Consider the following 17,695-nt stretch of genomic DNA (forward strand, 5'->3'; position numbering starts at 1 on the left):
TCTGGCTGCACGTAATCAGCGGCCAGGTGATTTGCCTCAGCCTCCCACCCCCCATAAAGGTCTCCCCTTACTCTCACAGAGATTGTGGAGCACACAGCAAGCAGCAATAACAAAGGGGACATTGGTTGGCTGAGGTCTGAGCGAGTCAGTAATGTGCGCCAGCGGCCTTTAAACGGCCAATGCACATTCTACCACCATTCTGCACTTGCTCAGCCTGTAGTTGAACAGCTCCTGACTACTGTCCAGGCTGCCTGTGTATGGCTTCATGAGCCATGGCATCAAGGGGTAGGCTGGGTCCCCCAGGATAACTACAGGCATTTCAACATCCCCAACTGTTATTTTCTGGTCTGGGAAGTAATTCCCTTGCTGCAGCCGTTTAAACAGAGTAGTGTTCCTGAAGATGCGAGCGTCATGAACCTTCCTGGCATCCCGTGGATGTTGGTGAAACGTCCCTTGTGATCCACCAGTGCTTGCAGCACCATGGAAAAGTACCCCTTGCGGTTTATGTACTGGGTGCCCTGGTGCTCCGGTGCCAAGATAGGGATATGGGTTCCATCTATCGCCCCACCACAGTTAGGGAATCCCATTGCAGCAAAGCCATCCACTATGACCTGCACATTTCCCAGAGTCACAACCTTTCGTAGCAGCAGCTTAATGATTGCTTTGGCTACTTGCATCACAGCAGCCCCCACAGTAGATTTTCCCACTCCAAATTGATTCCGACTGACCGGTAGCTGTCTGGCGTTGCAAGCTTCCAGAGGGCTATGCCACTTGCTTCTCAACTGTGAGGGCTGCTCTCATCTTGGTATTCTGGCGTTTCAGGCAGGGGAAAGCAAGTCACAAAGTTCCATGAAAGTGCCCTTACGCATGCGAAAGTTTCTCAGCCACTGGGAATCGTCCCACACCTGCAAAACTATGCGGTCCCACCAGTCTGTGCTTGTTTCCGCGGCCCAAAATCGGTGTTCATGGCTAGAACCTGCCCCATTACCAGCATGATCTCCAACGCGCAGGGCCGCAGTTTGAGAGAATTCTGTGTCCATGTCCTCATCACTCTCATCACCCGCTCTGCCGTAGCCGCCGCTCCTCGCCTGGTTTTTGCAGGTCCTGGTTCAGCATAGACTGCATGAGAATGCACGAGGTGTTTACAACGTCCATGATTGCTGTCTTGAACTGAGCAGGGTCCATGCTTGCCGTGGTATGGCGTCTGCACAGTTCACCAGGAAAAAAGGCGCGAAACGGTTGTCTGCTACTGCTTTTACGGAGGGAGGGGTTGAGGCTGTACCCAGAACCACCCGCGACAATGTTTTTTGCCCCATCAGGCACCGAGATCTCAACCCAGAATTCCAATGGGCGGGGGAGACTGCGGGAACTATAGGATAGCTACCCACAGTGCAACGCTCCGGAAATCGATGCTAGCCTCAGTACATGGACACACACCGCTGAATTAATGTGCTTAGTGTGGCCGCGTGCACTTGACGTTATACAAACTTGACTGTTTAAAAAAAACGGTTTCTGTTAAATCGGTTTAATCTTGTACTGTAGACATACCCTAAGTAATTAGGCCTTCCAGTATTCTCTGTCGTCAAACTCAGGTTTGAAAGAAAAACCATGAAGCTTATCCATGAGCCAAACCCATGTTTGAGAGAAGAGCTGTGTGCTAACCAACCTTCCCCCACCCCTTCCAACAAAGGATCTGTACTCTCAGGCCTCACTCTACTATATGGGCTGGCTGTGAAGTGCCCAACCCTCTTTTAATGTAGTTTCACAAGTGTAAATTTTCCTAATCTAGACAAACCCCTGTACAACATAACAAACCATTGCACATTTAATTGTAGAACTTTACAAAACATTTAGCAGCAAAGATATATAGTTTGCAAATGACAGGGTAGATTAGTTGAGTATTGTATGCATATTTTCTTGACATATTATATGCTTGTAAGGAGCATTGATAATGCATCTGTAGTTCCCTAAGTGCTGTTACCGTTGCATCCTTTCGTGGTAAATGTTACCAAGAACACACTAGAGGTTTCACTAAAGAGTAGCATTCTTACTTAACATTTGCATATAGCACACCATGACTGCCTTGGGGAATTTTACAGTAACATAACACGATGCTGGGAAAGACAACATCAGACAAGGAGAATATTTGTGTTGCTCATTTTTTATTTGAAATTGAATAGATTTTATTTAGATGTCGGGAGGAGTGTGCATCATTAGAGAGTTTGGAGGGGAAAAGAATTGGGCTTTGAACACAGATATTTAAAGTACATAGTGTCATTTCATCAACAGTTTGAAATTATCTTATAGACACAGCTGTAATTTTATGCTGGAGCAGCAGTATAGTTCCTGTTTAGGAAAGTAAAGATTGGGGAAAAATTAGGGGAAGAATTAATTTTACTGGACTGGGAAAGGCCAGCCAGTTAACCCTTACAGAAAAAAATTAACATTTCTGTAAAGATTGCCCCATAGTGCTGCCAAAGTCACAGAGACAATGGCTTATCTTCCATCATTTAAGTGCTTAGAGACCTTTCACTTCTGCATCACAACTGGATCAGAAAATTTTCCAATATATCTCTGTAAATTTATACAATATGGTAAAGAATCTGTGTGGGCTGGAACAGTCGGGGGAAGGCCTGGTCATTTAATGAGCAGTATCTTGAAACATAGAATATCATATTATATGCATCAAACTTTCCAGAGTTGGTAGAAAATAATAAGTAAAACAAGCAAAAGTAACTTGTGTGATTGCTCTTTGAATATATTGAAGATGCCAATAAAAGTAAATCTAAATTTTGAAAAAGTCATAGGGATATATTGTTTCCTTTCCTTAAATATGCCTGGAATATCTCTGCTATGCAGTGTTTTATAGCACATATTTTAACTGATTTGATTTGTGCTGGTCATTTCTGAACATGGGCAGGTTTTACTATTTATGAAAATTTTCCATTCCTGTTTTTCACAGGTTACTCAGAATGATATTGTAATGGCTGAAAGGCTCTTTGGCATTCTTGCACATGTAGCTTCTTCTGAATTGCCCCAGTATCGCCTGCTTTCACTACTTGGAGAATCCAGGTAAAAAATAATTTTAAACAGTTTAAGAAGGAACGCTTGTATAGCCATAGAAATTATATTTTTTACCATAATTTTGTTTGTATAAGTGTGTCAAGAATGAAGTTAACAGTTAAATCAGTCCATCCTTCCTTTTGGTTAGGTTAGATTAATCAATCAATCAGTTTTTTCAAAAAGAACTTGATTTTCTTTTTTTTAATAAAATAAAGTAGTTAATAGAGAAAACACACAGAAAGCTCAATTGCAAATTGATATGTGCAATGAACTTCTAGGATGATACAGAAAATAATCACAGAGGGAGATGCCACTTTGTATTTCAGTGGCTCATAGTTTCTAAGGTCCTGTACTTTTAGTGTGCACTAGAAATACTTACAGGCTTGACCTATTTTTATTCAGAGGAACATTAATTCCTTACACATACAATTAGACTGTTTGGGGTATTATATTAACATAATGAAGAAGAGCAAATGTAAATTTCATATTGGCCTGTATAAGGCCAAGTTTTATCTTACTTCCTGCATTTTACAGGTTATGAAAACTGTTGATAGTTCTTCACTGGGGACCACACAGGAGAGACTGTAGGTTTGGTTGGTTTAGGACACTGGCGCCATGGCTACACTGGAGAGTTGCAGCGCTTGTGGTGGGTTTACAGCGCTGCAACTTACTCTGTGTCCACACTTGCAAAGCACAGCCAGCGCTGCAATTCCCTGGCTGCAGCGCTGGCTGTACACCTGGTCTGCTTGGGGTGCAACGATTGCAGCGCTGGTGATGCAGTGCTGCTCGTCAAGTGTGGCCACCAAAAGCGCTTTTATTGGCCTCCAGGGTATTAGGAGGTATCCCAGAATACCTTTTCAGCCAGTCTGCTCACCAGTTCACACTCTACTGCCCTGGGCTCAGGTGACCTGCCCTTTAAATGTCCTGGGAATTTTAAAAATCCCCTTCCTGTTTGCTCAGCCAAGTGTGGAGTGCAATCAATCAATCAGTAACCATGCCTCCATGCGCCAAACAAGCCCCAGCATGGAGCACTGGCGAGTTGCTGGACCTCATCAGTGTTTTTGGTGAGGAAGCTGTGCAGTCACAGCTGCGCTCCAGCCGTAGGAATTATGATACCTATGGGCAGATATCAAAGTCCATGCTGGAAAGGGCCATGACCGGGACGCGGTGCAGTGCAGGGTTAAAGTAAAGGAGCTGCGGAGTGCCTATTGCAAAGCCCGTGAGGGAAACCGCCGCTCAGGTGCTGCCCCACGACCTGCCGTTTTTACAAGGAGCTGGATGCGATACTTGGGGGTGACCCCACTGCAAATCCGAGGACCACGATGGACAGTTCAGAGCTGGGAGAGGAGGAGGGGAGGGGGGGAGGAAACCGAGAGTGAGGGTACTGGGGTGGGGGAGACACCCCGGAGTCCCAGGAGGCATGCAGCCAGGAGCTCTTCTCAAGCCAGGAGGAAGCTAGCCAGTCGCAGCAGCTGGAACTTGTTGGTGAAGAAGAAGCAGAGGAGCGGGTTCCCGTAAGCAGCTTTTATTTTCAGGATGGAAATGTTTGGAGAGGAGGGGGGGTTATGGCTGCATGCATGCATGCCTAGATGTGGAATAGCCCATTGATGTGGTCTATCACGTCGCGGTAATCGGCCTCTGTAATCTCTTCAAAAGTTTCTGCCAGAGCGTGGGCAATGCGCTTGTGCGCAAGTTTATAGGGAGAGCCACTGTGGTCCTTGTCCCAGTCAGGCTAACGCGTCCGCGCCACTGTGCCGCGAGGGGTGGGGGGACCATTGCTGCACACAGGCAAGCTGCATAGGGACCAGGCGGAATCCACATTGCTGTAGAAGACCCTCCCGCTCTTCCCAGGTAACCCGCAGCAGCGAGATATTCTGCAGGATAAACTCCTGTGGAAAATGTAGGGATAGTGTTCAGTGCAGGTTCCCCCTAGCAGCTCTCTGCTTTCCCAATGCACAGAAACCCCAGTGCAGCCTGACCCAAGCAGTTCCCTTCCCAGGTGAGCCCAGCAGTGAGTCTTGGCAGGCAGAAAATGGATAGTGTTCAGTGTAAGTTCCCCTGCAACTGCCACAGAAAACCCTGTACACCCCTGCAGTCCCCTTAACCTGCCTTTCCCCCTGTGTGGCTTGCTGCTCTGCATGTGTTGACTGCTCTTCCCCAATGCACAGAAAACCCCAGTGAGCCCTGACCCAAGCTCCCTTCCCAGGTGAGTCAATGCAGCAGTCTGATTCATTAATCCACTCATTTCCCATTACTCACCATGTCTTTCGCTGCTGTGGCCTCTCTGTTTGCTCATGTGTAAAGATGTACAATGAGACTCTAAAACTCCTTCACTGTGATTATACACAATGCAGCCTCTGTAATAAATGTTTCCATTTTTTTTTTTTTAAGTTCCTTGAATGACCTCTGACTAGAAAATGCCAGGCCCTATCACAGACTGCCTGAAAAGCTACAAAACCTGAGGAGGAAACCAAGAAAAAGCAAAGAAGATTTGGTGAAAGCAGTTATGAATCAGTCTGCCAGAGAGAGTAAAGAGGCTGCAGGACTGGAGAGAAAAAATGCAGCAGTGGAGGGAAACAGAAAAGCAGGAGAAAGGAATTGGCTAAGAAGAAAAGCACAAAGCAGCTGATAAGCCTCCTGGCGCGCCAAACGGACTGTATGCAGTCACTCGTAGCCATGCAGGCAGAGCACTACCGTGCTGCCCCCCCCCATCCCAAAGCTCTCTCCCTTGTGCCCAATGTCAGCTCAAAACCCCCTTCTCCAGCATCCAGGTTCTTACCACCACCAGCTGCCCCAAACACCTGTACGTTCACCTACCAGCCCTGAGAACTACGACCCTTACCCTCTGCACTCAACCCCCATCACCATGCAGCATTTTCATCCTGAAGTGCAGCAGTCATTGCACAGCACTCCAGGCAGGACATATTCAAACCTCTGACTGTACAGTTCACCACCTACCCCCTGCCCTTTTACTTACTTCTTTCAATAAATGATTTCTTTGGCTTTAAAACAGTTTTTTTATATTGCAGAAAGTGAAAGATACTGTACCCCAAGGAAAAAACAGGCACTGCAAATCATTGAAAAACAAACCATTCCTGCACTTCACTCACTCCCGTGCAAGGCACCAAACATTACTGTTGGCTTTCAGCCTCAAATTGCTCCCTAAGGCATCCCTAATCCTTGTAGCCCTGTGCTGGGCCTCTCTAGTAGCCCTGCTCTCTGGCTGTGCAAATTCAGCCTCCAGGCGTTGAACCTCGGAGGTCCATCTGACTGAATGTTTCACCTTCCCTTCACAAATATTATGGAGGGTACAGCACGCGGATATAACCGCAGGGATGCTGCTTCCCCCAAGTCTAGCTTCCCATAAAGAGATCTCCAGCGCCCCTTTAAACGGCCAAAAGCACACTCCACAGTCATTCTGCACCGGCTCAGCCTGTAGTTGAACCGGTCCTTGCTCCTGTCAAGCTTCCCTGTATACGGTTTCATGAGCCAAGGCATTAACGGGTAAGCGGGGTCTCCAAGGATCACAATGGGCATTTCGACGTCCCCTACTGTGATCTTCCGGTCTGGGAAAAAAGTCCGGCCTGCAGCTTCCTGAACAGGCCACTGTTCCGAAAGATGCGTGCATCATGCACCTTTCCAGGCCAGCCTGTGTAAATGTCAATGAAACGCCCACGGTGATCCACAAGCGCCTGGAGAACCATAGAGAAATACCCTTCCGATTAATGTACTCGGATGCCAGGTGGGTGGTGCCAGAATAGGAATATGCGTCCCATCTATCGCCCCTCCACAGTTAGGGAAACCCATTGTGCAAAGCCATCCAGAATGTCCTGCACGTTCCCCAGAGTCACGGTTCTTCTTAGCAGGATGCGATTAATGGCCCTGCAAACTTGCATCAACACTATTCCAACGGTCGACTTTCCACTCCAAACTGGTTTCAGCTGGCGACGATCGGTAGCTGTCTGGAGTTGCCAGCTTCAGACTGCAATAGCCACCGCTTCTCCACTGACAGGGGCAGAGCAGCTCTCAATCTCGTGTCCTTGCGCTGCAGGGTGGGGGCGAGCTCCTCACACAGTCCCATGAAAGTGGCTTTTCTCATCCGAAAGTTCTGCAGCCACTGCTCGTCATCCCAGACTTGCAGGACGATGTGATCCCACACTCAGTGCTTGTTTCCCGAGCCAAAGCGGCGTTCCACGGTGCTGAGCATGTCGTTACTGCCACAAGCAATTTAGTGTCACACGCGTCAGGCGACTCGATATCATCGTCAGAATCCTCACTGTCACTTTGGAGCTGAAGGAATAGCTCAACTGCCAAACATGATGTGCTGGCAACATTCATCAGCAAAGTCCTCAGCAGCTTGGGCTCCATTTCCCACATAAATTGCGCTGCACAGAGACTCACAATGGCACTAAACTGCTGGGATGTGAAGCAATGCACCACAGGGCGTTGGGACAGGAAGCAGAATGACCCGCACCCTCTACCTCCTTCCCACGGCGCCAAAATGGGACGAGGTGCTCTGTGGGATAGCTGCCCACAATGTACCACTCCCAACAGCACTGCAAATGCTGCAAATGTGGCCACACGGCAGCGCTGGAAGCTGTCAGTGTGGCCACACTGCAGCGCTGTCCCTACACAGCTGTACGAACACAACTGTAACTCCCAGTGCTGCACATCTCCAAGTGTAGCCATACCCTCAGTGAGTGCTACTTAGCACATGCAGCTGCAGAGCACCCACTCTGATCTGAACTCTCCTTGCTCAAATCTCAGAGCAGGGAGACTGGGATGAGCCCAGGTCAGAATTAGTATCCCATAGCCTTTCTGACACTGGATACCTTCCAAATCTTGTGCGGGGTGGTGCAGACCAGGTCTGGAGAGAGGATGAGGTTTCTTGCCCACTTTTCTCTTGTTCCACAAAAGTCAATGCTTTTATTTTCTTAACTCTTATTCGCATCAGGCTCATGTGCTTTCTTCTAGTCCACTTCTATGGTTTTCTTAAATTTTTTTTAATGTTCAGAAATATAAACATTTAATTTTAAAATGCTTAAATTACCTGGGGCAGAAAACTGACAGGGGGTGGGTGGAATACAGACACGGCAATGTGGAACAGAGGAGAATGCAGGGGATGAGACTAGGAAGGAAACAGATGTGGGGAATCAGCAGAGGATGTTATGAGAAGCAGTGTAGGAGTGGAATGGAGTTAGGGAATGCTAGAAGTGATGGCATTTAAAAGGTCTACAGTGTAAGTATCTGCTATGGTCTGCCCTAGTGAGCTCTTCTCTTAGAATCCTTGGAAGTGCTGGGGTGTGAAGCCTGTTACTGTTTGGACCTTAACGAGTTCACATCTCCTTAGGACATGTACAGTGAAGATTTTGTAATATTTTCTCAGGGACAACCGGTCCAACTAGTTCCACTCCCCAGTACTGCTGTCCTGCAACTCCCCTACATGTCTATAACATAGCAGCACTTCCTGTGCTAAGCTCACATGGAGTTTTGCTCTCCCATGCATTGCTTGTGCCCCACAAAGTGCTGGCTCCAGCCTTGTCCCCCACAACTTACCCACTACAGCGTTTTACTGGGTGACCAAATGAACTGTCCCTGTCTTCATGAGTGGGGCAACTGCTTCCCTTTATGTCCCCAACCCTGCAGATATTTGTTGGCGTATGTTACTACCAAATATATATTGCTTACTTAAACCATGAGAAATGTTTTGTTTTGGAAGAAAGATACTTTTACTTACATTATTTTGTTTTGTTCCACTTCTCCATAGCATTTCTGTCACAAGCAGAAGTAGGTTTGCCTACATTTATTTCCTGAAGGTCTGTTCCGTCATGTAGTGTTGTTTTCACATTTACAGTATACAACTAATTCTTTACACTTTTACTGCTTCCTCCAAGGATCTCAAAGTACTTAGCAAACATTTATTAAGCCTTGCTAGAGAGCCTGCAAGGTAATTAAAAGAGATAAGATCTCTAATTTTATATAAAAATATGGATTTCTTCATTCACCACTGAACTCTGGTCTCCTAAGCATCTATTTAACAATGTACAGCAATACTAGTTAGAAGTTTTAGGACAGAAAGCAAAGACAGTTGAAACTTATGTAGGCAAAATATAGTTAACTAAGACTTTGGGCAGAACACATGGGTTAACATACTCTTATGAAAATCCCTTTATAAGTAAAATGACAAATATTAAACATTCCATTGTATAAAATTACTAAAAAAACATAAATTTTTCTGTACATTGCAGAAATATTGAGCACTTTCTTCTTGATTCACAGATAGAATGTAGTCATGCAAGTTGAACAAAGTCCTTGGGTATATAATGTACTATATATATGCATTTCTGTTAATAGGGAGCTGATATAGGACATGATCGAAGATGTCCATACATATAAGTGTACTGTTTATCTGATTCCAGTGTCATGTGTTGGGCAGCACTTACTGAGTTACATACTAGAGACACAGAAATAATTTTAATGGGTGTTTCATAGTTGAAATATATGACAATTAACAGTTTTGACATTGTAAAATAAAAGGTGTTTAAAAGTTTGTGGAAAAGAAGTTTCAATGGTATTTTTAGATTTCTGTGAGTACTTTTACTTTAAGTACATTTCTTAAGTTGTATGATTTTTTTTTTCCATTTTGGAGCCCTGTTATGGTATGTGTCAAAACAAGCATTTGTCTTAATAGTCTGCAGTTGTGATGGGACAAAATAATGGATGGATATCTCTGGGACCTTCTGTATATATCAAGGCTGCAGGATGCAATAAACCAAAAACTCCTAAACTCAATGTTCAAAGCAACCAAGAAAAAAAAAAGAGGGGGGGGTGTTACATAAAATCACTGAAAAGCATTTGCGCTTTAATAAAATCTCAGATAATTAAATCTGTAAATCTTTTTACTGTCTTTCTACAGGAAGAAGCAATTCTGCTATATGCTAGAGGCAAAGGGGAAGAGATCTGGGATTGTCAGTGAAGAAAGTAATGACAGCAAAAGAGTTGGAGGAGAAAATGCAAGTCAAGCTATACTGAATTATACCACAAGGGAGCTTCATACAGAAAAGCTTGAGGTAAACGTGTTAGTTTGAGGATCCTATGAAGATCATGTACTCTGAAACATTACAAATATATATTTTTTTCTTTTGGGTGGCTTGTTTAATTTTTAATCAGTTTTCCTATATTTTATTTGCCTGAAATAACATTATTTGCTTTCACCAACTGAAAGAGTTTACAGGGTACTTCCAGACTTCTCTGGGACCCAGTGACTAACATCCGTATTATAGCAATGGTGCCAGGAAAAATCTGTAAATTTTAATAATCTAATACAGTAAAAAATAAATAAAGTTTTATTAAAAATAAGTATATAGACCAATTTCTGCTTTCAGATGTGCCAGCATGGCTCCCACTGACTTCAGCCAAGGGCAATCTTTGTCATTCCTTCGGCACTCCTAGGCTCTCAGTTCAGTTCTGCTCTGCTTGTGAGCTCCCTCTCTGAGTTCTGACTGTGCATTGCAGATTTAAGCATATTTCAAGAAATTGTCATCAGACAGTCCTTTTAACTTAACCTTCTACTAGCCCTGTGTACAAAGACTACCCATGAAATTTTTTTATATGTCAGTTTTAGTGGGGGTCTTAGTTCTTACATATCCCTGTTTATCATATTTGTTTGTTTTTCAACCACATGATCAAACAGTTCAGCTTACCAGTATAAAAATAGCAATTATCCCAGAAGGCAAGGTGGTCAGCACTGTACCCCTTAAAAAAGGGTATTACCCGTACTGTGAAACATACTTGGATCATACATTCAGGATGCAGGACTTGTACATGGAGTATGCAAGTATAGCCTTACTTGGATTTTCTCTCCAATTTGTTGGTACCATTCAAACTGGAATTTTAAACTACCTAGAATAATGGAATACGATAGGGATAAATAAGCACAGATTTTATAAGGGTGTAGTGATTTCTCTCACACATTAGAATCCTTTAATTTAGACAGGCTTTTAATACAGTGCCTCCCAAGAGTCTAGTAGAGACCTAGTTATGTGGAGAGATACTTGTGGCATGTTAAAATAAGACTGAGATAGGAAACAAAGAGTAATAATAAATGATCATTACCAGCTTGGGAAAAGGTTAACAGTGGAGTGCCTTATAGATCCTTTACTGGGGTTAGTATTGTTCAGTACAGAAGAGAGCCATGACAAAAATTGTTTAAATCTCGGTAGAGGAAATCTTAGTGCAGCCCAGATTTAAATAATAATAAATTGACTGTCTTGTTTCAACCAAGCCCATCCTAGGTCTGCTTTTCTGGCTGCAAACCTCTGTCCTTAAGCAGGGCGAAAGAAACATCTTTTCCCTCCTCTTTCTTTTGAGGGGACAGCCTTTAATAGCAGCTGTCTCCAGTCCCTACTGAGATACATTCTAGTACCCAGGTTTGTCCCTTGCTTACTCCTCAGGTTTATGAGGTGTATAAGTCCCTTCACAATACTGGTAAGTAAATCAATAGTACATACTCAGCTTGATTATTGCATTGAGTTTTGGTCACCTCATCTCAAAAAGGGCATAGCATGGAGGTGTGATGGGAGAGATTAAAAAAACCAAAGCTGTTTAGTCTTGAGTAGTAGCGATGGCTAAATGGAACGGTAATTAAAATAATTAATGGTGTAAGCCAGTGAGTTACTCCTGTTTGCACTTTACCAGAATCAGAGGATAATAATAAAATAATGCTTTAGTGTTCATGTGATTTACGTTAAAACTATAGATGTGTTTTTGTTACCAGTATAGTAATTCACACTTATCCTTCATTATAATACTGTATTCCATATGTGGCTGCTAATTTTACTGGTTGTCACAAGGGAAAAGCAAGATAGGCAAGAACTGCCAATTCCCACGTCACATTAACAGTAAACTAACATACTAAATGTGATCAAGTCAGACCTAATTACTGAAGATAGTAGATGAGGTTTATTTATTATTAAGTTTTCAAACTAAGCAGCTGGAAAGCATTTACTCTCCTTTTTCTCCCATAAAAAATGGTCTGTGTTATTTTCATGGGCCAAGGCATGACCTAATGTTTTTAACAATATTGTAAATCAGATGGATTAGGTATTTAGCACCAGTATAACTATTCAAAGGATAACTTATTGTGGCACTTTCTGGAAATCCTCCAGAAAAAAGAATTAGTATAATTGAAGAATGACTAAAATGTGGTGCCAGTAGTTGCTCAAAATGTATTTTTTTGTCATGAAGTTAGTTTCTAGAAGTTCAGGTGGCTTTTGTACAGTGCATACTATTTGTTGTACATAGGCTTGGCAGAATTCAATGTTTGGGTTTTTTTATAAATTTCAGTGGAAATATTAATATTTAAGGATTCGTTTCAATTTTTTTATTTACATTTTCACAGTTGAGTGAAATTATGGGTTGTTAGCATTTTTTATTACTATTGATTTAAATTTTCACAGTTGTGAGAAATTACAGGGGGCCAGACAATAATTATTTACTGACAGTAGATGTTGAGATTCAGAAAGTTAAAGATTTATAACCATTAAAACATATTGCCAACATCACATTTCAAAATATACAAAATAAATATCCTTAAATCAAACTATAATAGGTTCTCAAGCAGCATTTTTCTTATTTTACCTCTCTGTAAATTTCAGTTATGGTCAATAGAAAAGGTGAAATTAACGTTTACTGATTAAAAATGTACGGTATGCACACATCATAGAAAATATGGAAGGGTATATGTGTACCGGTTTATTTCTCCCTACTGTAGTTTACTGTGCTGCTGTTCAAAATTTTACATAGGCAAACAGATATTTTTCTCTGTAAATGTGTTTGCAGTGCCTAGATTTAAAAATGATCTAGAATTTAATAGTTTGCATAGTATGCTATCCCCCGCAGCAACAAAAAAATCCAATTCTGTTAGAGAAAGTTAACACTGCTACTTCCAAATGGAATTTCAGAAAAAAACAGTTTGAGAGTGGTTAGTTAAATGGTTATAAAGCTTGGATCTATGGTCCTATTCATTTAAAAAAACTGGCTGTACAAATTTGCAGTTAAATTCATTTGTTAGAGAAAAGCATGGAGTGTTCTGTTTTTGTGCAGATCAGTATTTTCTTTGATTCATTAAAGTTCGTTTGGCTCTTTTTAACCCTTTTTGTCTGTCTTATGTCATTTGTTATTGTTATTTAACCCTTTTTGTCTGTCTTATGTCATCTATAATGGTTCTCCCATCCAGGAAATCAAGGAGAGAAAGAAATTTTGCGAGACATACATACAAGACTTAGTGAAAGAAGCTACTGACATCAATATGAAAAATGAGTCGTTGCAGAAGCTGTGGCCTCAGATGTTCATTGAGCTTGTCAGGGATGCGGTGATAGAAATACGTAATAAAAATTCCTACATGAAACTCTGCCTACAGCGGATCACTGATCAAAAATAGCAACGTTGATTCCTGCTGACTTGCAAGCTGTTGGTCAGTATTATATGTTATGTTTCACAAAGACATAAAACAAAAGAATATAAAATTACCATCAGCTTAGGACGCTTTTTAAAGGATGCCTTTAAATTCAGTGAGCTTTGTTTTTACAGCTAATGTTTCTCTCTCTAGTTTTCAAAACAAAAGTTTTCTTTTATACAAGTTTTCTTGTATACAGTTCTGACACTGCATCCTTAGCTAAAGTAATGACATAGAAATAACTTGACAGCTGTGCCATGGTTTACTATGTCATTTGCTTTTTGTTGTTGCTGATGCTACTGCTATAGTGCTAAAGCATTGGTTTAATGGAAGAAGTTCACACTCTGATGTTTGCCTTATGGTTTTTATTGAACACTTTTGAGTTGTTTCCTTTTTGACTATTTGTTGCTGTGATTTAAAAATATTCACAGTTCAGAATATTGTTTTTTTATGAGTGGAAACTAATAACTTATTATGTTTACACTCCCTGAGCCTAATCATTTAAGACTTATTATTTAATACAATGGATTGTAAAACTGCATGTTGTCAGTTCAGTATTGTTATAAAAGGAATACATTTTACCGAAATAAAACTGATGATCCTCAACTAAACATACTGTGATGCTAGTTTTAATTCCAGATATTTTTCATTATTTTTCTATTATATCTGTATAAATGTGAACTATAATGTGTAAAATACCAAAGTAAAATAAGGGGGTTTTGATGAATTTTATCATTGTTCTGTTAGAATACATACAAAATATTTATATAATTTATTCTGCCTTCTGGCTAGTAAATGATGAATTTTCAGCTCATCCCACATTCTTTGAAACATGAGACATGGAAACAATATATTAAATTCCATCTTGAAACACGATGTTTCCTTTTAAGTGCTTAGGGATGAATTTTTAAAGATATTTATATGCCTAAAGATGCAGATAGGCACTTAATGGGATTGTGCCTATGTGCTTAGTCACTTTTGAAAATCCTATTGAGTGTCTGTCTGCATGTTTAGGTACCTAAATACCTTTGAAAATCTGGGCCTTAAAAATGTTCTGTAGATAGTTATCTTCTCAGCGAAGGTACAGTGTAGCACCTCATTTGCTGGTACTGTTTTCACAGTACTGGCCCTGGCCTTTGAGCAGTTAAAAATGGCCAGACTTAGAGTGACCAGATGTCCCGATAAAATTGGGACTGTCTCAATATTTAACCCTTTGTCCCGCATCCCGATCAATGTATGATCAGGATGCCATTTGCCCTGATGTTCAGGTAAGGAGGCAAATGAGAGGGAGGCGCTGAATCCGGGGGTGTGCCAGGGCTGGAGCATCCACAGGGAAAAATTGCGGCCAAAGTCCCCCCTCCTCGTCTCCTTTTCCCCTCTTCCTCCAGCACCTGCGTCCTCGCTCCTTCCTCCCACCTAACAGCTGTTTAGTAGCTCCTAGCACTTTCCAGGAGGGAGGAGGAGGAGCGGGTACGCGGCACGCTCAGGGGAGGAGGCAGAAAAGAGGCAGGGCAGGGGCAGGGACCGGGAAAGGGGTTGAAATGGAGGCAGGACGAGGCAGTGCAGGGGTGGGAAGAGGCAGTGGGTGGGCAAGCATCCACCTGGCAGAGGAGAAGTAGGCGTTGTAGGAATGAGTGGTGGTGGGGGGGTGAAGAGGCGAGCGACGGGCGAGTGAGTGGGGGGGGGCTGAGGAGGGACGCACCCAGCCAGCGGTAGCCGGGGGATGAGGAAGGGTACGGTGGGTGTGGGGGGGCGAGCAGGGAGGGGGCGGGACCTACGGCAGAGTGGCAGCGGAACCTGGGAGAAGTGGGGGTGGACTGAGGGTGGGACTGATGGCACCCCAGTGTGCCCTGATATTTTAGTGTGGTGATCTGGTCACCCTAGCCAGACTCCTTGTGGGAGAGAAATGAGTAAACTGAGACTGAGGGATGTTCTTTTTTAGAGTTTATTTTCAGTAGGACAAATCCTGTCTCCAGTGCCAAGCCCAGATAGTTTATGATATGAGGGAAGGAAAGTCTCTGCTCCCCCGCCCCCAGTTCTACGCTCCACAACTGAGTAGCTCCTCTGGTTGTACCCTGTTTGGCAGGGTGATGGGGGGTCCTTGGAGTAGGAGATTCACCTATCCTAACCCCTCCAGGAGTGCAGAGAGCCCCTATGCAAGCTTCCAGGCTCCTAGCCATACCCAGCCTCCACAGAGAAAAACTGCACTGCTTCCACTATGCCCAGGGCTCTCCATGGCTGCTGAGGAAGGGAAGGCTTTTCCTCTTTACAGATACAAATCCTGTTACTGCTAAGAACAAAAAAGTTTTTTAAAAAATGGTTAAAAGCAGTAGAAAAATTTATACACACTGTAAGGGTCCGGTGTGGAGGTTTGGCCCTCTTGGGTGCGGCTGGGAGCCGGGCCGCCTCGCTCCACGAGTTGGGTGAGCTGTTGCCTTAGCCTGGGGAAGCAGGAAAGAGTCAGAAGCTCAGTCCCTCAGGCCGGGGCTGAGCAAACAAACAGGATAGAAGCCCAGGTCCTTGGGCAGGGCGGGGCAACAAGCAGTTCAAGGCTCAGTCCTTTAGACTGGGACTGAGCAAAAAAGGAGTCTATTAGCCCAGGCCCTTGGGCAGGGCAGGGCAACAAGCAGTTCAGGGCTCAGTCCTTTAGGCAGGACTGAGCAGCAGTTCAGTCAATACAAGTCTATAAAGCCCAAGCCCTGGCTCAGGGCGGGGCAACAAACTCAGGTACAGGGCTCAGGCTCTTAGGCAGGCTGAGCAAGCAGTTCTAGGCTTTGGCCTCCTCAGGCCAGGGAGAGGGGGAGTCTGCCACTCAGATGTTGGGTGGCAGGGGAGACGCAGGCCCTCCCACTCCACTGCGTCCCAGCCCGGGGCCCTAACAGAGGCAGGCAGTCTGCTGCTGTGTCAGTGGGGATCCTGGCCACAAGACACTGACATTGGTTCGGGGTCCCCTGGAGCCAGACTAGGGTCAGCTACCCCTGGGCCACTTCCAATCTCCCCCCTGTTGGTACCTGCGTATCACCTGCGTCTTCTGCAACGTCCCACACCATGGGCTCCTCAGGATCCTGAGAGTTGGGTAAGCGGGGCTGGTCCTCGGGATACTGGACGCGGGGTGGTTCAGGTGGCTCCTCAGGGTAGCGTCCACGGGGCCGGCTCGGCCCAGCGGGAGCTCAGGTACCAGCGTCTGTCCTCTCTGGCGGCCAGCAGTCAACTGAGCGCAGGGGCCGGGCCTTTATACTTCCTGTCCCACCCCTTGACTTCCGAGGGCTGGGAACAGGCGGCGGTGGCTCTGCCCACTTCGGCGTCTGTTCTGGCCCAGCCCTCTCAGGCGCGTCTGGGAGCCAGGCCGCCTCGCTACACACACACAAATGCAGCCTCTCTTTCACGGCTCAGTCCGGTGTTTTGACCTGCAGCCAGCTAGTAATTTCTTAAACAAAGCTGCAGCTTCTCCCCTGCCAAACTGTTATCCAAACTGTTTAACCGCTCCCTAAGGAGACGAAAAATGTTTGTTAAGGAAACGTGCCTGGCTATCACCTAGAGTCACCATTGCCTGCCAACTGCATTATTTATGTATTTTTTCAATAGTTTAAAAATGCATCCTTCACTGCTTCTCAAGGCACAGAGACTTTAAAAAACAGTTCACAAAAGAAAAGTCTAATGTCTTCCTCCCCCACGTCCCAAAAAATAAACCATCAGTCAAAAGCCTGCAGAGATGTGTGGCGCATGCTGCCCTAGAAGTCAGCCAATGGGAGCTCTGTTGGGAAAGACAAATTCCAGAGTACAAGGACATCTCCTGACAACACCCTGCCAGCTGCTTCCAGACATTTAAAGGTAGGGACTATCAGTTCGAGTGCTCCAACTGACTTGAACGGTTAGGGCTCATCTACGTGAGAAAGTTGCACCAGTTGAACCCAGGTATGATTTAGCCAATGTAAAAGCCTGCGTGGACACTCTTATTTTGATTAAATAGGGATTATTTCCTTTTAACTTAAGTCTACTACAAATCTGCTAAACTGAGATAAAATACTCTTAAACGAAAATAAGAATGGCCACTTGGGGGATTACACTGGTTTACTAAATCAGCTTGTATTTTTTCCTTATAGATAAGGCCTGAGTTGTCAGAGCACCTGTAGAGACTCAAAATATAGGATCTTCAATCAATATCAATGCCTTGAA

At 44.0% G+C, this 17,695-nt stretch overlaps 1 protein-coding gene across 1 annotated transcript in view; it reads left to right on the top strand.

Annotated features, from left to right (window-relative positions):
* The window catches only part of LRRC49 (leucine rich repeat containing 49), a 149,634-nt gene extending 135,518 nt beyond the window's left edge, over positions 1-14,116 (top strand). The window contains 3 exon segments of the mRNA XM_032779850.1: positions 2,963-3,072; positions 9,980-10,133; positions 13,301-14,116. Coding sequence (XP_032635741.1) covers positions 2,963-3,072; positions 9,980-10,133; positions 13,301-13,504 — 468 coding nt within the window. The 3' untranslated portion in view covers positions 13,505-14,116.
* The last annotated feature ends 3,579 nt before the right edge of the window (positions 14,117-17,695 follow it).

This window comes from Chelonoidis abingdonii, chromosome 9, assembly GCF_003597395.2.
Source record: "Chelonoidis abingdonii isolate Lonesome George chromosome 9, CheloAbing_2.0, whole genome shotgun sequence".
Lineage (NCBI taxonomy): Eukaryota > Metazoa > Chordata > Testudines > Testudinidae > Chelonoidis > Chelonoidis abingdonii.